The sequence below is a fragment of the Pogona vitticeps genome, chromosome 5 (genome assembly GCF_051106095.1).
Source record: "Pogona vitticeps strain Pit_001003342236 chromosome 5, PviZW2.1, whole genome shotgun sequence".
NCBI classification, from domain to species: domain Eukaryota; kingdom Metazoa; phylum Chordata; class Lepidosauria; order Squamata; family Agamidae; genus Pogona; species Pogona vitticeps.
In genome coordinates this window covers 167,930,023-167,953,293 of record NC_135787.1, presented here as the reverse complement: position 1 = coordinate 167,953,293, position 23,271 = coordinate 167,930,023, and the positions used below count along the sequence as shown (strand labels likewise).

At 39.4% G+C, this 23,271-nt stretch overlaps 1 protein-coding gene across 4 annotated transcripts; it reads left to right on the top strand.

Moving 5' to 3' along the window:
- The first annotated feature begins 495 nt into the window (after positions 1-495).
- HMGXB4 (HMG-box containing 4) lies at positions 496-21,422 on the top strand. 4 transcript variants are annotated; one of them, XM_078376197.1, is made up of 12 exons: positions 496-521; positions 2,146-2,251; positions 2,914-3,059; positions 4,392-4,509; positions 4,882-4,960; positions 6,681-7,672; positions 8,198-8,279; positions 10,930-10,994; positions 11,264-11,369; positions 12,412-12,581; positions 16,823-16,945; positions 18,946-21,422. In XM_078376197.1, exons 6-12 carry the CDS (start codon positions 6,773-6,775, stop codon positions 18,988-18,990), a joined length of 1,491 nt encoding a protein of 496 aa, XP_078232323.1. In that variant the 5' UTR covers positions 496-521; positions 2,146-2,251; positions 2,914-3,059; positions 4,392-4,509; positions 4,882-4,960; positions 6,681-6,772; the 3' UTR covers positions 18,991-21,422. The 4 variants fall into 4 exon arrangements, with proteins under 4 accessions (XP_078232323.1, XP_078232321.1, XP_072856150.2 ...); XM_078376195.1 differs by lacking the exon at positions 4,392-4,509 and having other exon boundaries at positions 498-680; XM_073000049.2 differs by lacking the exons at positions 496-521; positions 2,146-2,251; positions 4,392-4,509 and adding an exon at positions 581-680.
- Positions 21,423-23,271: the final 1,849 nt, after the last annotated feature.

Below are 23,271 nucleotides of genomic sequence, written 5' to 3'. Positions count from 1 at the left end.
AAAAAAAAGCCTCCTGTTTACTAAGGGGCAGTTTAAATCGCATAGACCCAAATTCCCTGGTGCGACTTAAGAAATTCGCATTTCCGTGCCTGGGTACAGCGAGTGCCACAGAATGGGGCGACAGACCAGATCCCCGTCCTGTATTCTAACGACTTCACTACATTTCCTTTTCAGCTGTAAGCTTGAACGATGGAAAACTGGACGTTTTCGACAACTATAAAACGCTTTCCTTACAAAACTTAAAACACTTTCCCATGGCAGGAGGCGGTGCCGCTAATGTAACATAGTCAAGACACTTATTTATTTATTTATTCCATTTAGGCAACGCCATTCCTTCCCCACGTTAAACTCAACTACTACCACTCCCTTCGCCTCAAAAAATCACAATCGGGTCGGCTGAGGGTAACCAGGCCCTTTATAGCCTCGTCTCGAACTCGCGCGATATGGCCGCGTTCCCGAGCCTCGCGAGACGACGGGGCTGAGATCTCGCGAGAGACGGGAATCTGCTTGAGAGACGCCTGGTGTGGTTTTTTTTTTCCCGGGACCCGCGGCAATTGTCTACCCCCCCCCCCAATTTCCTGCGGCGTTTGCGGCGGTTCGGGCGCCGGGCGGGGGACTTGCGCCTCTGCTGGATTGCTCCTTATGGCCGGTTGCCTGCGTGTGGGGTCTGACTTTTAACTGTAAGCACCGTCTGGGAGCAGAGACCGTCGTCTTTCCGCTTGGGTGCAAAAGCAAGGCTTTCTGGGCTTGTCTGTCTCTGGCGTTCTGTTAGTGGATTAATTAATTAATTAATATTTGTGGCACCCAATAAAGTCTGCTGCGGGGAGGGAGGGGGGAGAAAGAAAAGAAACCTGGTGGGAATTTTTACCTAGAAACACTTTTTTGGTAGTGTTCAGAATATATTTATTTATTGTCATTGTAAGTATATACACAGTACTGTATACCCATACAATGAAATTCACATTGTATGTGAATATAGAAATTATTGCTTCCTATTCTGGATAAAATAACCAGTTTGCTCTTTTAATGAGTAAGCTCTCTGGAAGTGAAGATTTGTTGTTGCTGTTTTTTGAACTATCTGGTTTTTTTCTGAACTATCTGTAAAGTACTTTGCTGGAAGGGATCAAGAATGACAACAGGAGATCTCCCTCCCTCTAACCTCTTAATTTAGCGTGTTGTGGCTGTTTTATTCTAAATGCATGAAAGTATGGACGGCTTGGGTTTTTGTAAGCAAATAAATATTTGTCTAGGAGCTGAAGTTTGAAATTTATTGTGAGACTCAAAATTCATTGCGAGAGCTAGGAAACTGGAGCTGTGTTTTGGGGAGAGACGGCATGTCTGTCATGCAGCAGGTGTCTGTCATTTTAAAAAGCAGAATGAATTCTGCAAAAGGAGGACTCCTTATAGGCAGCTCAAGGAGTGTAATTCCTGAGCGTCTGAGGTGATGGAGGCTGGAAATGCTGCAGAGACCCAGGGAAAAGGACTGCTTCTTTTGATCTTCTCTCTCCCTCTTCCTTCCATTTGTCCTTCCTTTCCTCTGCCCTTTTTTGATTCTGAGGACCACACCTGTCGGAGTATAGGAATGATGCATGTTCATCCATGCCTAGTTTCCACAAAGATTGTCCCTATTGCACATCACATGTAACGGATACACCAGATTCTATTGTCCAGTCCATTTCTTTTAGCCCAGAATAAGATCTATCAAATTGCTCATCATTTTCTCTCTTTGTGTTCACACTCTTCACAACCTTTTGCTCAAAAGATCTGTGACTTAATACCATGCGCTTTTTTTAGTATAGCTCTGGCAATACATCTGCCAGAGAACACCATTTGGTTATTCTCCTTAAGAAAATATCTAATGTGGTATTTATGAGTTTGAAAATAGTGGAATGGGAGAGTTAGCTGGTGACTTGGAGAAACATCCCTCCGCTGCTTTTAATATGCAGATGTGATGAATAAAAAAAATACCTGTTACATTTTATTACTTTCTCTGAACCCTGGAATCCTTGAGGGTGAAAATAAACCACGCAGAAGACACATCTTGACATCCTTCTCCTTCCCATTTTCTGCTTTATAATCTCCATTCAGACCCTTTCTGCATTATTCTACTTTATGGGAGGGTTATTCTCATTCTCTGTTTCTTAGACTTTGTCCTGTAGACGGGAACGGGGGAAGGAGCCCAGACGTGGCAACACATTCCCAAGCCCCTGCAGGACCACCATGGCATATGATGACTCCAAGAAAAAAGAAGGTAGGATTGTTTCATAATCTGAGAGGTGTTACATCCATGAAGTGAGCGGCTAGAAAAGAAAACCAGTGTCCTGCATGGATTGGGTTTCTGCAGCATTCCACATCCCATCCTTATAATAATAATAATAATAATATAATAATAATATAATTTATTGTCATTGTAAGTATATACACAGTATATCATACAACGAAATTCACAGAGATTTCTTATCCTCAGAGATTGGAGAGCACCTGGATTGAAACAAGAGTCTCACAAATGATAATTCAAGAGTGCTGATTAACTATTGGCCACATAGTACTTTTTATAATCCCATCAACTCTGCAAAATTACAAACCTGTTTTAGGGACTAAATCCAGATTTATACAGCACAACACTGATCCCTAGGCTTAATGCTCAGCCTTTTCTGTTCTTGTCATCCCTTGGAACAAAATAAGAGTAGGACATTTCTCCCTTCCCTGTGGCAGCATAAAATTCAGAGCATTTCCCCAAAGCGTGGGACAGTGCTGTCTTGTAGTGTTTAGATCCCACTGTTGTTTCGTGTGTGTGTGTGTAATTTGTTGCTTGCTTGCTTTTGTGAATCCTGCATTTCATGTGGCCACAATGACTACTCTGATGGTGGGGAATCAATTTATTTCCTGATGTAAATGTATTTCTTCCTTTAGACTGCTTAGAGAGTGATCAGGTTGATGGTCTGGGACTAGTAGCAGGCAGAACCCAGCGGGAAAAGAAACGTTCCTACAAGGATCTACTTCGGGAGGAGGAGGAGATAGCTGCTCAGGTCAGAAAGAATTCAAAGAAACAGCTGAAGGTGAGAGCGTCCGAGGAGACATTTGTCATGACTTGGTTGAGAAGGCTGCAGCTTGTATCAGAATATACTGGAAATCTTTCAGCATTCCTTATAATAGAAACAAATAATTAGGGACTCTAAAGTTTTCTTGTGCATGTTTGTGTGGGGCAGGTGTGAAGAGGGCTATATTATGCCCATTATTGTAGAAAAGAGCAGGGCTATATTCTAGTATTGTGCTTCCAAACCTGGCCTAGTATATTCCTCTAGAAGTTCATAAGTAGGGCATTTTGGAGAATGCTATCTCTTGTTGCTAGGATCTGGTACTCAGAGGTATATTCTTATGGAAATTCCCTCTAGGTAATATGTCGCTAGAATACGAGTTCATCTGTCGATAATACTAACTTCCTGGTTCTGCATAAGACACTAAAGAAATGTAGTGTGACAAAACTCTTTGGAAGAAATTTTCACTTAACAAATGTAGGGTGATAGGAATCCATTATCTGAATTCAGATTTCTGATGACATGCCAGAAATGATCCATGTAACTTTCTTTACTCTCTGCCCCTGTTACTTAACTCTTTTTGAATTTTTTTTGCTCCACAACTGGTTGACACAGTCGTGGAGCAAAGAAAATTCAAGTGGATTGTAGTGGATTGTAATCCATAAAAGCTCATAAATCTGTTCACTTTAGTAATAATAGTACTTGCATGCCATCGAGTCAGTTCTGACATATGTCTTAAAGTTATCCTAATATCTTTATCTAATATCAAAATGCCAGATGCAGGGGAGTGGTATCAGGAGATAGGTATCTAGTTGTTTCGTGTACTCCCAGAGGCATCTAGTGGGGCCACTGTGAGATACTGTACAGGAAGCTGGACTAGATGGGCCCTTGGCCTGATCCAGCATGGATGTTCTTATGCTCTTTACTTCAGATTTTCTTCTGGGTTTTGTTGTTGTCACTGTTACTGAAAAAGACTAATATGGCTGCATTTCTGAAAACTTTGTAATGGAAAATATCACATTGAGAAAAGTGAGAGAATAAGATTCTTAGGGTTTCATATAAGTCAAGGTGGATATAAAAGTCCTAGTACTACTCAAGAACTTATGGTCTTAATTAAAATGGTGTCCTACTTATTATTTAGCAGGTGTCCTACTTATTCTCTAGCCAGGATGAGAAATGTAACTTTTTATCTGCTCCTTGTTTCAGAAATCTTATTTTTGGAATTTTCAAAAACTGACATTTGAATTGAAAATTGAATGATTGTTACAAAATATATTGTTTTGGCTGTTTAGATCATTTTTACAACATTAACAAAATGCAAACTGATATATTGTTGTCTTCCTGATTCTGCAGATAGCCTGAAAAATAATGAGGTGTGATCTACCTCATTCAGTTCCTTGGGGATGTTAATACAGACAGCCTTTCCTCAAAACATTCACTTTGAGCTGAAATTTCTCCTATTAGTCTAGAGGTGATTATTTGTGTTTTTTTAAAAAAATAATAATACTAATTCGGCTAGGAGAAGTTGTTTTCCACTTTTAAGTGGAGAAATACTGATTTCTCTTGATAGCAGTTTTCTAAAATTCAAACAGTTCGTTGCATCTTTATTTCCAAAGTCTAGAAGTGCCCTGTAGTATATAGATTTATGAGCAAATATGGACAATTTGTGACCTTCCAAAGATTGTTGGACTGCCACTGTCTTTTTCCTCACCATTTGCTTTGCTGGCTAAAACTGATGCGAGTTGCAATCCAGTAATCTCTTGGAGGTACAATTCTCCCCTGCCCCCTGGTATATATATTTAACTTGTTCTTTTCTTTAAAAAGGTGTTACCTTCTTTTACAGGAGAGTGAACTCTTCTTATTGGGGGCAGAGCCTCATAAGAGGAAGAGGAAGCATTCCTCCAATGAACACGGATACAAAGGTATGCATAACAGACAGTCCAGTGAGGGATGTGATCAAAGGTGGCTCTTTCCAGGTTCTTATTGTACCGAAAAGCAAGAATCTACACACCTCGTTTTTTGGGGGAGGGGGTCTGTTTTTGTTTTTTCATTAGTCCCAAAATCCAACAGCCAAGTCTTTGTACAAAATAGTATTCACAAAAATGGATGAACACAGAATTAGAATTATAGAAGATAATACTTCTGAATGCTCTTCATCCCATGAATTTGTTTTCTGTGTCACTGTTGAATTGGCAGTACTTTTGCAGGAAAGTCAGTTCCTGCTGCCCCCAGAGCTTTGTTTCGGCAGCAAAATTTAGGTTGAGGGGAACTGCTGAGATTCTTAAAATACTGGGTGTGGGAAATCAGTCATGAACTACCATATATCACCTGGAGATCTAACTGTAGATAAATTTACCTTGATTTATCTTCTGCTCATCTCTGCTTAAAACCAGTGATGAGAAATCATGGGATCTGGAAGATCACACTTGGTTACTCCTGCTCTTGGCTAACGGAACTGCACACAATTGCGAAGTTATCGGATATAGAGTACATTCCACTATGGGGATCTTTTTAGATATGGAGGAATATTAGTAATGTTACAATTTAATATAAACTAATTATTGAAAGAGAAGTCATTAATCATTTGTTATTTATTTCCTGTTTTCTGCAACATGCCCAAACATGTCCTTTAAATATAGATAGGTGCAGTTGTCTTTTTGCTCCACCACCTAAAATTGGACAGTTGAAATGCAGTATACACATGACTGTCTTTAAAAATGTTCTGGAAATGTCAAATTATATAAAATACAACTACTAGAAGATCGGTGTCTGCATTTTCACCACCTCCCATCACATTTTCACATCTGATCTAATGTGCTGTTTTAAACCATACATGTTGTCCTGTTTTCCCAAAAATAAGACCTAACCTGAAAATAAGCCCTACCCCAAATATAATTCCCAATTAAGTGAAATCCTGCCCTGCACCATTGTTCAGCAACCAGAAGATGACATGACAATATTTGAATAAATGTATATTGTTATACATAGAAAAAGTAAAACATCCCCTGAAAATAAGCCTTAATGTGTTTTTTGGAGCAAACATTAATATAAGGCCCTGTCTTTATTTTCGGGGAAACACGATACCTGCAACAGAAAAGTTATCTTCAGTACTATTTTCAGTTATTTGACTTCTTAGCTATGGAAAGTGCTGCTCAGAAAGGTCCAGTTGCTGTCTACATTAATGTCTTTTCTATCACAAGAAAAGTCCTTTTGCATTTCCCGGTACTTTTAAAATTACATTGTGGTTTCATGAAGTTATACCTCTGGGTATTTTATTACTCTGCCCTCAGTTTTAGATTGGTCTGTGGCTACAGTGTTTCTTTGACTTTGTTTCCTGTTAAACTAAACACCAGAAATTGTTTTAATCTTGTAGTTTGCTTTAATCTCTGAGCAGTTTCTCATGAATGTGAATTATGAGATGCGCTATAAATTGTACTGATATACAATAACAGAACCTACCAAAACTGATATGGTTTAGCAGGTATAAGCTCCAAGAGGACCTAATCTCTCTGGACAAACTTGGTGGAAACTTCCCACTGCTGTGGGATCTTGAAGTTGCAAGTGTGCATAGGTGTAGATGTGTTTGATGTTGGATGTGCACGTTCTCTCTTTCAATGTTTTTTCTTCCTGCAACTCTTTCAGATCTTTCCCCTTTTGAGCTATCCCTGCCTTTGGAGTCATCATCCAAGAACAAGAAGAAGCTTGTTTTGACACCCCCTTCTGCTGATACTGCCATGGATTTACTTAAGGCCATTACTTCACCTTTGGCTACTGGCTCCAAGTCCTCTAAAAGGACCTCTGAAAAATCATCTCATTCCTCATTCCCGGCCTCTGGTCATTCAGAGGGCAAGAAGGACCACCACAAGAAAAAGCTGAGTGGGAGCAGCAGTGACTTGTCGGTGGATGATGGCGCTGTCCATAAGTCCAAAAAGATGAAACCTCCCTTGCTGAACACTGAAATGCTGACTTTGAGGGAGCCTGATGGCTTAAAGATGAAACTCATCCTCTCACCTAAAGAAAAGGGAGGGAGTGCAGGAGAAGAGCCCTTTCCACATGCTCCAGCCATTAAAAAACCTTCTAAAAAGTCCACTCGGGATGAGCAGGGCTCTCAACTCTCAAGTCATGACGTGCATAGCCTCTTGAAGTCTTCCCGAAAGAAGCACAAGCCACCAGCAGATCCACACACCCCTCCAGCCGCTGACAGCTTCAGCCCAGATGCATCCCTTTTTTCAGAGGGCCAAGGCAGTGAGTTTGAGCTTTCAGGCATGGAACCCCAACTAGAATCTGGTTCATCTTCTGGAGGTGAGCTGGAAGCTGGAGAGCTGATCATCGACGATTCCTACCGGGAGATAAAGAAGAAGAAGAAATCAAAGAAGAGTAAAAAGAAGAAGGACAAGGAGAAGCACAGGGAGAAGAAGCACTCCAAGTCAAAGAAGAGCTCGGGGCTGACATCTTCTTTGGCAGTGGCAGAGGTCACAGCCCCACTGCCAGTCTCGCCCACCAGCACATCTTTTGCCATTCCTGTTCCTCCACCTCCCTCGCTGTCGCCCCCTGTCTTCCATGCAGACGGCCAGGGTGAGAAGAAGAAGAAGAAAGAAGAAAAAGAGAAGGCTGAGAAATTAGAGAAAGAAAAGGTAAAAAGCAATCACCTGGCAAAACGGTGACACATGATGATTGCTCTTTTTCTAGTAATGCCAGCTTGTTTGCGGCCACAGATCTGAAGGTCCACATTCACTGTTTTGGGGTAAAGGAAAAGGACTTTCTCTTTCAAAATTTCTGCTGTCACAAGTAGCCTTTTAGCGGTTGTTTTTGTAAAATTAACCCTAGGAGTGGGAACCAGACATACTTACATTACAGTCTTGCAAAACTGAAGGCATCTGCAGAAATACTTTTACCTTTAAGAGATGCCTGCTTTTCTTCCATAAGTGTTTGGCATAAAGATCAGATTATTGGATTACTTTGTAGCTGTCCTTTTGGAAAGGTGTAGTTAGCTGACACATGCCATATAGAAAAGAATTTAAACATAGTCTGCTACTGCCTTATGATGGAGGGCACCGCCAGAAGATAGTTGTTTAGAAAGCTCCGTGGACACTAGGAAGAAATTGGTACTTGTATCTGTTTTACAAAAATATTCCCTTTTTTTCCCTACCTCTGTTTAGCCAAAGAAGAAAAACATGTCTGCCTATCAAGTATTCTGTAAAGAATATCGTGTAAATATTGTGGCTGAACATCCAGGAATAGGTAAAATGCCAGCCTTGTAAGGTCTGGGTTTGTTATTGTTTGTTGTTGTGTAGTAATTTCCATTCTACTTTTCTGGTGCAGTTGCATCAGGATAAAAAACAGAAATGCTTTGAGCAATTTAAGCATTTAGCAAGACCTACTTTTTCCTAACTGCCACCACCGGAGTCTGACTTCAGTTAAGAGTATTCCTGAAGCAATTTATATGTTAAAAATTCAAATCCATAATGGTGAATTAAGAAATAAGAAAAGCAAATTACCAGTGCAAAAGGGCATAAACAGAAAGGAACTGACTTATAAATTCAGACCTAAAAGCTCAGGACAATACAGGTATTAGAGCTTTTAGTAGGTCCTAATGAAGATTCAGGCTTGACATGTGACAGACCTCCTTATTAAGAGAATCTAAAGCCAAAGTGCCACTGAAAAGGCATTATTTCAGTTTATTTCCTACTCCACTACAAAACCAGTCCAATCCAAAAAAGGGCCTTTGCAACTGATCATGTATTACATGGGCAGGTTCATGTGGGAACAGGCACTCCTTAAGGTGCCTAGATTCTGTGTCATTTAAACCTCTAAAGATTAAAATGTTAGATTGACTTGTGTTTGGACATAGTTTGGGATTTCCTGTACTTGTTCAAAGGCTGGGAAATCAGGTTCCATTCACCCAGTATTTTTTGTAATCTAGTTCTTGTGTTTTAAGATGCCAGCAGCTTTCAGCCATTCTTCAGAAGCAGGCATGTGTAAAAACACATGGCAGTGATTATAATGCTTAGGACAATCCAGAAGGAGAGCACAGTTTGTATAGAAGAAATGCTTTAATGCTTGATACAGCCTTGCCTTTCCCAGTTGTGATTTGAATGCCCCTTTCTGAGTCGATCTTACGACTGCTTGGTCTTCTGACCCTGCAGTACAGGCTTCTGCGGTTTAGCCCGCAGCGCCCCCACGTCCCTTAGATTTGTGAGCATGCCTACTCAGAATTAAGTGTTGTTGAGTTCAGTGCAGAGAACTGCTGCCTGAAGGTCTGAAAATTAATGATTTTTTGAGCAAATTATTTTCTTCAGTACTTGTGATTATAATCCCAAAGTTCATGTTCTGAAACTCAGGGCATTTTCAAAAATTCAAGATGGCACTGTCAGTATAGCTTGCAGGACATGGAGAATCAAAACAGAGGTGCTTTTTTCCTGAACAGCCACAAGCAAATAGATTTTGGCAGATAGAGATTCTGCAGCCCCAAAAACCCAGTTCAGACTTCCCAGTCATTTTATGGATTATGTAATAAACCAAAACTGCTTGACCCTCTTATTAGTAACTTGTATTTGCATTATGCCTTTTCTTTGTTTCTGCTCGTTTATCATCTACAGCTGTTCCTGGATAGGGCATAATCATCCAAGTTTTGGCTGTAACTGGCACAGAGATTGGTTGCAGTGAGATGGGAACATACTACACTAGTGTAAAGGATATATCTTATTGGGCTGATTATTTGATTATCATCCCATTTCAGGGTTCTGATACTCACCTAGCAAGCCAAAAATAATTTGGACTACTAAAGTAGTAGATCTGCAACGGGGGGGGGGGCACCAAATTTTTGTAATTTATTGTATACCACTAAAAAGAAGCCTTTTGTGTTGTGGTTCTCCTTTATGTGAAACACTCTCCATCTGGAGGTGCAACTGATATAGAGCTTGCATTCATTCTAGCACAAGGTCAAAACTTTTCTGTTTGCCCAGGCATTATAAGCTAGTCAGTCCATTTGCTGGTGTTTCTATTGCCTTCCATTTCAAATGCCTTCCATTTTTAGGAGAAGAAAACAGGAAAATATAATCTGTTTTCTTCGCTCCATAAGACGCACAGACTTTCCACCCCCCCCTGTTTTGTGGGAGAAAAGTGTGTCTTATTTAGATACTTATAACCCATTTCTCCTCCAGTGAGAGAGAGAGAGAGAGAGAGAGAATGAATAGCATTTCAGAAAGGCATGTAGATAGAAAAAATAGTTCTTAGTGGGTAACAGGTATAAACAGTGTAAATGCTGTATTTACCCACATCTGTAGGTACCCATTATTTTTATACCCCGCACCATCTATTACTGGGTGCTGAATTGTATATCCACATCTGGAATAAAAACCACCCAAATAAGCTTTCCCATTTACTGTCCCATATCTGCTATTGATGTGGTTATTCTCAGATATGCGTACCCACTGAGGCAAGGTCAGTGGAATTTAATAACTTCACTTACCAAGTGACGTTAAGCAGATTCACATGTCCCTATTTCACAAGTTACCTGTCTAATTGGGTTACTCGCTATGTGTGCTGACATATAAATATTTGTTTGTTTATTTATCCCCCCCCCCCCCCGGCCTTCTTCCTTAAAAGGACCCAAGGCAGCTTGTTCACCTAGTTCATTCTTTTGTTTTCATGACCTGACCTTTGGTCAAGCGTGTGTTTGCTGGTATTTTATTGCCTTTTATTATTATGTTTTATGTTACTGTATATTTATTTTTTAACCACCCATCTTTGGATGAAGATGTCCAAAACATACATGACTCCTCGGTCCAGGCTGTTAACTAAATATGCATGAGAGAGTCAAATTTCTCGGGGACATTTGAAAACTCTATTTTTTATTCTGAACTGCTTATCTTCTCTGGTTCCCCGTTAGATTTTGGTGAACTGAGCAAAAAACTGGCAGAAGTTTGGAAACAGCTTCCAGAGAAAGAGAAACTGGTAAATATTTGAGAATATATTTTCATTAAAAGAAAGCTATAGAGATCTGGCTTGGCCCTAGGACGTGGCCACCATAATTGTAGCATTAATTCATTTCCCACATTTTACTTGTGTGTGACATACGCTTCCCCAGAGTTGTGATTACAATATGTCAACATTCAGTCAGGAAAATAATTTTGCCCAGCAGTTTGCTGTATAAATAGCACCATTAGAGTCCTTTGGACTACTAACAAAGGCTTTTAAACACTTATTTTGTCTATTCTTTGAAGGCTTGGAAGCAGAAGGCTCAGTATTTGCAACACAAGCAGAACAAGGCAGAGGCTACCACAGTGAAAAGGAAAGCAACATCATCTGAGGGTGCCCCAAAACTGAAAGGTAACCTACATTTCCATGGTTCATAAGTTTCACCAATCAGCGTGTTGCTTACAAACTCCAGGACATTTTTCTCCCAAAACACTGTATTGTAATAGAGTACTATTTATTGTAGTGTTACAGGTCAGTGTGGTATGCTATTTGCTGGCTTTTATTTTAAAAATTCTTACAAATTTGATGTGTATCTTAATTGTATTTTTAAAATGAGATGGAAGAAATGACAAAAATGGGAGAGGGGATTGGTTTGTGTAAATAGCAAAAGAGCCCTGATATTCAGTTTTTAAGGTCTAAGCCAAGCCCCTAAGTGCTGAACTGGTCAAAGTCAACATTGTTTAGTCTTTTTCCAACAGCACAGTGGTTATGCCAGTGTAACTGGAACAATACCCTATGGCCGGTATGATGAAATAAAAAAAATACCATGGCCATCAAGAAAGAGCCTCGTGGCGCAGTGGTTAAAACGCTGTACTGCAGCTAAAACTGTGCTCACAACCTGGGGTTCAAATCCCAGGTAGCCGGCTCAAGGTTGACTCAGCCTTCCATCCTTCCGAGGTCGGTAAAATGAGTACCCAGCTTGCTGGGGGCGCAATGTGTAGCCTGCATAATTAAATTGTAAACCGCCCGGAGACTGCTTGTAGCGCTATGGGGCGGTATATGAGTCCAATAAATAAATAAATAAATAAAAAGTTCAGAAACAGAAAATTCAGGAGTGTCACTAAGGTGGTCATGGGCTGTCTGCTGATTTGGGCTTTAGCTAGTTCCTTTTTGAGGTAAAGAAAACTCCTCTGCAACAATTTGAATTGTGCCATTAATTGCACTGTTAGAGCAGAATCTCAGTGGTGTGAAATGTTCACAATGAAATGGAAGGGGAGAAGAGTTGTGTTGGCAGTGTCCGAACAATGAAGGTCTGTGTCTAGTAGTTCATCTGGGAGAGAATTCCTATCTCCTCTGTTACTGATGGGGGATTTGTTAGAGAGGTATTCAGATAGTTGGACTTCAGAATGGTAAAGGAATACAATGCTGAAAGTGTTTCATTGTCTGTGTTCAGCTTCTCTAACAGGTGGGCTTTCACCCCATAAGAAATCTCCATCTAGCACTGTAGTGTTGTCATCCTCACCAGTTAAAGTTCCTGAAACAGATCCCATTGATGTAGCTGCACATCTACAATTATTGGGGGAGTCTCTGAGTCTTATTGGACACAGGCTGCAAGAAACAGAGGTAAGTACTAGAACTTCCAGTTATAACGAAGTTGTTTCATTTATATGCAACATAGCTAATTGTACTAGTGTACAACATTCAGGTGACAAAGTGAGGTGACTTGAACTAAGGAGGTGCAGGTTCTGTGTAGAGCTTTCCATTCCAGTAGAGTAAAGCACATATCTTCCATCCCATCTTATGCTACCCTAAAGGATCTTACTAATTGATCAAGATTCCACTATTACATAAACATTGCTAATCATCATGGTCACATTGTCTTTGGTTTTTTAAAAAGCATTAATATGCCTGAAATAAGGACATGAAGGTGGTAGGGAAATCTTGTAATTTCTACTCCTAACACTATTTTTTATTGAACCTAGCTTTATATATGAAACAGGATAAATGTATTGAAAATACATGTAACATTAGCTCTTATTCGTACATGGCATCTGCCAATTAGCTACAGCTCTCATTCCGTGGTATTATTGGGAGATGGTGGTTTGTGCCGACACTACCAGTGTCATTAAATTAAAATACCCATATATGGGTTTTGGCAGTTATCCAAATAGCTTTGCCCTGAAACTATGCTTCCATTAACAGTAAAAAGCTCTTACTTCAAAAAGTATTGTGGAAGAACACTTCACTCAAATTGATTTTATGCTTGTTTACTACTTCATCTACATTTGGAGTCAGAATGGAAGCATGCTCAGTCTGATTTCTGATTTTTAAAACGGTTATTTTTCTGCTTGCTTCTAAAGTTGTTCACAACCTTGTTTTATAACATGTATCTGCAGAAGCAGGTTAAGAGTCCCTGAAAGCTTATGCCAATAAAAATGTTTGGCCAAAGGCCTGTTGCTTAACGTTGTAAATTGTATTGCAGTAGAGTAGCTGTCTGGGGAAGGGGTTTTCCAGTTCCAGCAAGGGGTGTCAGCAGCGTTTTCTCCTGGTTGCCTCCTTATTCTATTTTAATTTAGTCCTTTTTCATCTTTTAAACATCTTTTTATATACAATTTTCAGATAGCTTTTAACATCTACAATTTAAGGTTTTTTTTTATCTATCCCTTTTGGAAGAAAGGGAGGGCTATAGATATAGAAGCCAGAGACTTTATCCAGTGGATTTAATTAGCCCAGCCCTTGCCAGCGGATTCGTTGACCCTGTTTATACATATGAAGATAAAGGAATAAATAGCTAAAGGAATATAAATACTTCTGGCCTTGGGAGAAAGGAAAAGTGATTACCAGACTTAGTGGAAATTCATTGGAAACAAGAAAGATGAGCTACTTCTCCGTGAGTAACAGAACAACGTGGTCAAACAAAGAGATTTTTCAGATAAGCCAGAGAGCTTAATTGAGGACTTCAACTCTATTGGTCATTATTAGAGTTGTTTCTTATTACTGTTTTCCATTTTAAACATACAAATGAAGCAAGTGAAATAATAGCCTCCTGCTTGATATATGAAGCAGATTTTTAACTTTTAATAAATTTAAGAATCCTGGATGGATGTAGGCGCAGGAGCCGAGTGCTAATGAGTAGACCTGCCAGGTTTATAACAGGCAGCCTCGCTTCAGCTCCTTTCCTCTCAGAAGGAGTGAACTTTCAAACAAAACAAGAGGTTCCTAAAATCCAAGAGAAGAAACACCAGCCAACTACAGGGACTAATAGATGACCAGCAGATGACCATACAGACAACATTCCCCAAACAGTCCAGGTCGAAGTAAGACTTGGAATTATCTGAAATTATTGTACAGTATCTACCAGAATAACCTGGAGCTATCCATGAACACTGCAGTAGGCCTTTTGAGTCGATGGGGATTGGGTCAATCAGCTTCTCCATTGATTCAAATGGGCCTACTCTAATTGCACAATCCTAATGGAAGACATGCAGTTTACTGTGTTAAGCAACAGAAATTGGTCATATTCTTATAAGCTGCCACAAGACTGTTGTCTATTCTAAGAGACTAAGGAGGCAATGAGAATACAGACTAGGACTCTAGAGAGCACAGTTTGAATCCCCACTCAGCCATGGAAACTCACTGGGGGAGTGGAACTGGGGGGGAAAAACTCTTTAAACAGCTCACTTGCCCCGAGGTATTTATTTACTCACTTACCCCTAACAAGGCTTTACCTAGTGATAGGGTTGACTATATGTTGGTTCCGACTGAACAGCACATAACGATAAACAATGTGGCAATCCTGTTGGAATGCTGTTTCTATGACCTATTTTGTGTTTATTCTTTTTTGTTGTTGTTACGAAACAGTGATGGCGAGTTGTGTCTCTCAAACCTGAGGTTCCCTATTACCATTGTTAATGATTTATAGGTTTAAATCCTATCACCTAGCTCTGTGTGTGTTACTCGGTGTTATGTCCATGGTAGGCCATGGTGTTATGTCCATGGTACAGTCGTGTCAAGGCACAAATGCTCTCCATGAAGCACTTCTGCTGGTGAGTTGCACAAGCAGTTGTAACAGGGTCAAGGCATTGATTGCACAATTTAGTTGTACTGTCGTTGCCAAGGCAGAATGCCTGACACATTTAAGACGGGTGTAACTTTATGTTTTGCCTTGACAAACAAAATTCCAGCCATAGAAATCCAATGGCAATATGTTTCTTTATAACAGTTTTGATATTGTACTTCTGTAACTGTTCACTTCCTGTAAACCTCTAGAAGTGAGAGAATAATGCCTTTGTAGGAACGCCAGAGTACCATAAACAGGTTACCTTTCATGCCTATCAAGTTGAACATTGCAGAATTTGGGGAGTGGTGAGAAAGAAAAGATCAAAAATTGTCTTGGCTACATGTAGAATTTTCAGGATCTGTATTTAACTTAAGGTTCCAAGATGGAGATTGAAAACATAAAGAATTGATTGGAAATGTGTTGATAGTAGGGATATAAATCTTTATTTTGTTTTAGTATATGAGAATGATTTATTTTTATTAATTTTTTGCATTTGGGGACTTTCATGAGAAATTCATAAAGGTAGTGGGTTTTTTTGTTTTGTTTTGTTGGTTTTTTGGCAAAAACTGAATTCTGGGCAAAATGCACATTTTTAATAATGCTGTTAAGTGGAGGGAGGCCTGATCTTTTCATTCTCAGGCAGCAAAAAAAAAAATTCACAGCAGTTGTAATTGTTGGGTGTCTTAATGTTGCAAGGGTCCCTTTTTCACAGATGGTGAGAAAGTATAATTACAAACCTGCGTGAACATGGGGTAGTGGTGCCCCGCCTTCCTCAGAGGCTTAGCCAATCCACGGTCCCAAAAAGGTTGGGGACCACTGGATTACATACATAGACCTTTAGTTTGATCTGGATAGATCCTGTTATAGTCATACTGAATGGCTAGAATCCTGTTGACTGCCAAACCTCATTTATGAGGTACCAGAGAGGATTTTATTTGCCCGATTAAGACAAAAGCCAGACATGCAGCCAAGAAAGACTCTGACACTAATTGTCAGGTCGAATTAGCTGTGGCAAGTTATACAAACCTTATGGAAACTGTATTGGAGTTCAGTCCAGTGAATGAGGATTGCCAGATCTGAAATAATTCTTGAGCATATGTAAGAATGGTATCTCTCTGACAGGAGTGGGGGACCTTGGGAATTCCAAACATTTCATTTTTCTGCTCCCATCATCCTTTATCATTGTTCATCCTGACTATAGGGGTTTTAGGAGTTCGAATGGAGAACCAAAGGTATAAAGCATGCAGTATTCCCTACATTTGAAAACTGGCTGTGTTCAGTGGAATCATAATCTTTTTGTCCACAGCACAGTAACTAAAGATGTACCATTTAGTGTTTTTTTAAATCACATTTGGGTGTCTGTCTGTGTGAGGATTCGTCTTTTCGTTCTCCCTTTTCTCTGAATAAAACGTGAGATTTGTTCAACTTCGAAACAGGGGTAAGGTTTATTGGGGTATTTAACAAGTAACCAGTGTCCACATTGGCAAAGAAGCTACCACGTTCTCTAGACTCACAAAGAGAGTATGGCTCAATAAAAAGCTGATGACATATACCAAGATCCAGGTCTATAGAGCCTGTGTCCTGAGTACACTCCTGTACTGTAGTGAGTCCTGGACCCTTTGTGCACTGCAGAGGAGGAAGCTGAACACCTTCCATATGCGTTGCCTCCGACACATTTGTGGTAATCACCTGGCAGGACAAAGTTCCAAATAGAGAAGTCCTAGAACGAGCTGGAATTTTTAGCATGTATGCTGCCTCTAGGAAACAGGAAGATAATCTTTCTTGTCCTTTTTTTGCTTTCTAGGGGATGGTGGCTGTATCTGGAAGCTTATCAGTTCTCCTGGATTCAATAATTTGTGCCCTAGGTCCTTTAACGTGTTTGACATCTCAGCTACCTGAATTAAATGGTTGCCCTAAACATGTTTTGGTAAGTTCATTCTTATTTTTGAATGTTCTTGTCGGATATTAGCCCTTACCGCTTCCTACTTCATGGCATGAGTTGTATTTGTTACTTCATACTTCCTGGGGTGCTGCCTTTCAGCACTGTACATTGTCACTGTACCCTCCATCTCTACAGTTCATGTAATGCATGTGGATAATTCTTCTCATGATATGCTGGGAAGGTGAAGGGACACCTAACACATGTACCTCGTTTTTACACAGAATCCGTAAATTGCGCCATTGATACACAAGCTGTTAAGTGATCCATAGAGTCTAGACATCTTCTCTGTCTGTACCTCTATTCCAGGGTTAATCCTATTTTCTCATTATTATAGTATTTTGTACATGAGTTGAATGTGATAGCATTCAACTCCATCAACAGATACTTCTTTCATTGCTACATTATTAGTTATTGTAGTATTTTTGCAAGATTGTATACCTACTAGACGTCGGTTATGGAGTAATGTAAATGAACAATAAAGTTCTTACCCTGAATGTGCACCTATGTTGGAAATTTTTTATTAGCGTTTTTGGAACATATTTAATTACTTAGAATGAAACCACCACCACCCCCAAATTTAAAACTGTAATGCAAGACAACATACCAGTTCATTTTGAAATGGCAAATGCCAGGAAAGGTAGTCTCCTAAAACACTATTTTGGTGTTTTTTATTTACTAGTTACCTTTCTAAGAGGCTCTTGTCTTTCCTTTCCTGCACTGGAGTCCACACCTAACGAAAGTTGTTGTATATCTTTTAAAGGGATAGCATGCTGTTATATAGCTACCTGTCCATAGCAAAACTCTGCTACAATTTGTTACATACACAGTATCATGTTGTTTAGAAATAACATCAAAATGTTAATGTTGATTTATACTTGCACAATCAGAAATAGTATGAGTGTTGGGGGCAAAATTGATTAGGTGCTGGGTGCCTGATGGTACATTACCCCAAGAATGTAGTCACCTTCTCCTGAATGAGCAGCAATTTGCTGCCAAAGACCTACGCAACAGTGAATGTCTTTAATGAATTTTGTGAGTGAGTGGGGACTTGAATGTTGGTCTTGCTGTCCTAAACTGGCATTTCAACCAGTATACCCCATTGGCTGTGCAATACATCTTTTGCCTTTGGGGGAGGGGCAGCCTTTTTCCAACTCTCTTTTGAAATATTTCAGAGAAGAGGTTGTGCCTCATACAACATGCTGCCCATATTTTCTACCAGTAGGTCCTGTGTTACCTAAAGTATGTTTACATCCTTGACATCTTATGAAAAATACATTGAATTTAAAATATTTATAGCCTGTCTTTCCAAGGATGTTTAAGGGAGCTTATCTCTGAAAAATTAGAACACAATGCAGCAAGCTAAACATTCTCTCAGCTTAAATTCGTGACAATATCTAAGCAGATCTCAGCATAGTTTGCTAAAAGCAGAAAATCCACAGTTGGCAGAATCTTAATGGCTTTCTGAATGATAGTGCATAACCATTTAAAGGCTATGGAAACGTGTGCCTTGGAGTTATGTACAAATTTTTCCATCCCCATCATCCCCTTTTTATCTATATTGCTGAAGTCCACACCATCCTGAGGTCTAAAGTGACTACTTTCCTATGAGAACAGTACTGAAAGAACATAACAAGGTGCGGAAGACTACCAATATTAACTAGGCAACTAAGACAAGCCAAGAATCATGGGCTTGGCCTTAAAATAAATGGGTATGTAGGCGTATGTAGTATCATTGTTAATTTAAAATCCAGTCCTCTGTTGGTTCAAGTGCAACTATTAAAACAGACCAAACACGAAATATTTTCCTATTTATCTGAAAAGTTATGCAGACTTTTGTGTTTCTCTAGGAACTCCCTGAAACATTTTCTGTCTCTCCTTATGTTTTTAGGTGTTTTTTTTTTCTTATTTTGTTTTCTCATGAATTAACTTGAAAAGCATTTGCAACATAATGAATTGGCTCACCTTATTTTTTTTTCTTTTTTCAGTCAAACACATTGGACAATATTGCCTACATAATGCCTGGGCTCTGACAGGCAAAGGACTATGTGAGGTTACTTGCTACCATGAAATTGGTGTACATATGCATATATTCGTGTGGTAAACTGGCATTTTTTAAGAGATCGACGTGTAGGCTTTTAACGAATAGAAATACAACATTCTAACAAATGATTTTTATGAAATGTTCTAAACCCATTTTGTGGGCAACAGGGTTGAAGACTCTCAATACTTTGGCCTTCACATGGAAGAAGACAGAAGTCAGTAGGATCAGTATTCCTTGGCAAAATTGAGAAGGTTTTGTGGATACAATTCTGTTAATATTTTAAATGACAAAAAACCTATTTCTCTGAGAGAAATCAGTTGTATGGAAAACTTATTAACTGAAGAGTCCATGTCCATGTTAAAATCAGCGCTGGAAAAGAATGTTGCAATTCACTTTTTTCCCCAAGAGCCTGTCTTAACACCAAGAATCAGCCTGTTGAATCTCCTGATCATACGTTGTGGAGGATAAACACTGATTCTGGTGTGGTGAGTGATTTTTTTTCTTAAATTGTTAAGGGAAAGAAGGACATCTTAATTTTAAATGTACAGTAAAATGGGGGAAGAGGGATGTCATCTAGCTCCTCCATAGCTTTTAACTACATTGTGATCTGTGGCATTTGGAATATTTATTGAGTTATGAATTGGATGTATATTTAGTTAGTAATGAAGTAATGGAAGAAAAGGAAGAGGGTCCCTAATGAAATCCAAAAGGCCCACTACCTGATTAATCCCAATTTTAATAAACCATGGTCCCCAGTACCTTTTTTAAAAAAGTAGCTAAGGATGTTACCAAAAGAGATAAGGGGGGTAGGCCCCTCTACCACTCCCTTCCAATAATTATTTATCACCAGCAGTAAACAGGAAGAGTCCTGTACTAATGGTGCTGATATGTACATTGTAGAAGCAGTGATTAAAGTGACATTTAGTGGGTTATTGTTGAGAAAAACAGTGGTTGGACAGGCGCTGTATCCCAATTTAGTTCTTTGAGTGCCAGTTCCTCTTTGGAAAAGCACTTCATACTTTCACACACTTAAGTGTGGTATTTTTACTATGTTTACTTACCCTTTCATAGGTAGTCTCTGTATTAGATTAATTTATATTGTACATTTCTGTATATAGCTAGAATTAAAACAAATCAAAATTCCTTTCAGAAGTATATAGAAAATGTGAGCTAGCTCTTATCTGAACTTCCTTCAGGAATTAAACATCATCTATGAGGGTCAGAAATGGGAGGAAATAGCAGGAAAGGAATTGCAAGACAGAATTTTGCATTCTGTCCTAAACCTGTTTGCTTTTTGTAATGAAGAGGCTGACATGACAAGACAGTAATTTTGATAGCAGGAGTAAATTCTGTGCATTATTCTTCCAAGCACTTAAGAGTTGTCATTTCTTATTAGCAGAGTTATAAATTGATTAGGATCAAACAAGCATTTAAGTGTATGAACACTGTTTCTACTATCCCTCTTTCCCAATTCATCCAAACAATTTGTTTATTCACTGGTCTCTTCCACTTAAACCTAAGAAGGACAAGCTAGCTGTAGTACGTACTATTCTATACATAAGCCCATGTGGTAGAGTCTGCACATCTGATCTTATTGTCTGAACAGTGCCTCAAGCAGCATTTGAAGGCTGAAGACAAACTTGGTAGGATCTCTTTAACTCTAGTTATCTGAATCTTTGGGTTATGTTCAGTGGTTTCCCTCTGCTGATGGAAGACTCGTTTTTCCAGCAGCATATTACTTTAATCAGCAAGAGTCAGTTCAACAGAAGTTTGGACTATTTGGAATAGAACGTGTGGAAAGGTGTATTGCAGGAAGGATGGGCAAGAGGTGAACATTGCTTTCCACTCCATTTCTGCTAACAAAAGCTGCTATTGGACCAGTGGCTTCTGTAAGTGGTAGAACATCAATGGATCTATTCCTTTATTTCTAGACGGCATCTGTAATGGGCCTTTGCAAATTACAGGCCTGGGTTCCATGGGAATCCCAGCTTCTCCAGGATAAGTGATGTGCCGGTATATCCTGCTTACATGTTCCCACTTAAAGTGGGGACAACTAAATAAACAGAACTTTGCTCTGTGGTTTATTGTGTCATCTGAATACAGGCACAGCATTGTGTTTCCCCACAACAAGCCAGCAACAACAAAATCCAAGGTTCAGAGATTCCTGTTGTCATGTCATGTGATAGGATTCACTGTTTAGCTTGGATTCTAATACTGTACTTAAATGTCAGATGATGTAATAGGAAGGGGGATCTGCTTCGATTTTGCTATATGTGCTATGGCAAACTTGAAGTTTTTAAACATAAATAAATGTATTGATGTACTTTTATTTTATATTTATATCCATTTGTATAATATGTATCTTGTGATGTTTAGTAATGGAGAGCTTTGGACATAAAACCTTGTAGTTTTCTACATTGATTATTTGCTATCATTGACTCCAAATGGTATTGTATGAATGTTTTTCTAATGTATATAATTTTTTTAAAGAACAGAAGTATACATCTTTATTCTTTATTTGTTGGGAAATACCTAATATGTTGAATTTTGCCTGAATGCTTAGTACTGGCAAATGCTTAGTGCTGGCAAAGCAGTTTGTTCAGTCTGCAACATCTGATCCACATCTCTGTGGATTTCCTGCACACCTACATAGTTCTGGTTGTGTTTTTTTTATTTTGTTTCATTTTTTAAAATTCTTCATCAAGAATTTATCTTTGTTAGACCTTTAGATTGGAAATCTTTATCTAAAGTGGTGCGTATCAGTAGGAACAGTTGCTATAAAACCCATTAACTATAATTGGATTTAAGCACCATTCTAATATAAGACCGGAGTTAGCAGTAGCTGCTTATAGCAAACCAAGCCAAAAGGTGAACTATATGAAGAGTACTTTCAGCATATTATGATAAAAGTCACTGGAAAAGAGTGGTGCTGGGGGAAAATGAAGAGAGCAGGAAAAGATAACCAAACAAGATGAATTGACTCAATAAAGAAAACCATTGTTTTTGTATTCGAGTAGGGCTGTTAAAAATATTAGCTTTTGAAGGTCACTTAATAGAAACAACCAAACAGAAACATCAAAGATAAATAGCATTAGGTTCATATATTCAGACTCTACCATGTTTCCTTGAAAATATGCCAGGGTCTTATATTAATTTTTGCTCCAAAAACGCATTTGGGCTTATTTTCAGGGGATGTTTTTTCATCATGTACAACAAACAATCTACATTTATTTAAATACAGTCATGTCATCATCTTCTGGTTGCTGCACAATGGTGGAGAGCAGGGTTTCACTTAACTAGGGCTTAGTTTTGGTTTAGGGTTTATATTACCAGCATCCTGAAAAATCCTATTAAGGTTCATTTTCAGGTTAGGTCTTATTTTCAGGGAAAGGGTATATACTACTTATCTGAAAATCGGGTAGGGTGAGCTCTCAGGAAATGCGAATTGTAAACCCTCCTGTTGCAATTTAAGATTGTCTTTCTAGTCTTCTGCAACAGGCTACAAAACTTACTTATAGTTATTAACATTTGTATAGTTCTTCCACCACCACTGCTTTCAAAGCAGATTACGGTAATTAAGTGGAGCACTTCTGCCTGATTGCTGAGGTTGTGGTCCTCCCGCGTCTCTTGTGGCTGGGTGGGAACATAACGCAAGCCTTCGTTGCTTGGCAGGCATTGCAAAAGAAAATCTTGCAAAATAACAGGCGCAATAAGGGATACTATATTGGGTTAGAACATATCAGGCGTAGCGGCTCCCTTGCAAGGGCAGCGTTATGGGTAAGAGTGCTCGCAATGTCGTGTTTCTTTCTTCTTTCCTAGTTGCATTTTCCCTGAATATTTCACTGAGCAACTGCTTACTAATGGCAAAGCACTTTATTCCGTCTGAGGCACATCTCTGTGGCTTTCTTGCACATCTGGAGCGAAGAGGCGCCATGCCGCGATTTCTGGAGCAGCCTTTCCCGCTTGAGCCTCCATCCATGCCCGGCTGACAGGACGGGGGATGCTAGGAGACGGTGTGGCCCTCCGTGACGTCACTCACTGCCACTGTGGTCATAAACCAACAGACTACCTCAGGACGCACTTCTGAAAACCAAAAAAAAAGATGCCATCCCAAGCCTGCTTGCCCGGAAGGGGAGTCCCACTGAAGCCAGTGAGGCTTACTTCCGAGTAAGCATGTTTGGGATAAAGCCAGGCGCCGGCTCAAAGTCCCACTCAGCTCCTCCTTCCACGCAACGTCCCAAGCTCGCCCTCTGAGCTCGGCTTGGAAGCG

Excerpts from the sequence above, each read along its gene's own strand:
- HMGXB4 (XM_078376195.1), top strand. The coding sequence starts at position 2,221 with ATGGCATATGATGACTCCAAGAAAAAAGAAG. Across the intron at positions 3,060-4,881 it reads ATTCAAAGAAACAGCTGAAG|GAGAGTGAACTCTTCTTATT; the intron begins GTGAGAGCGTCC and ends CTTCTTTTACAG. Across the intron at positions 7,673-8,197 it reads AGAAATTAGAGAAAGAAAAG|CCAAAGAAGAAAAACATGTC; the intron begins GTAAAAAGCAAT and ends ACCTCTGTTTAG.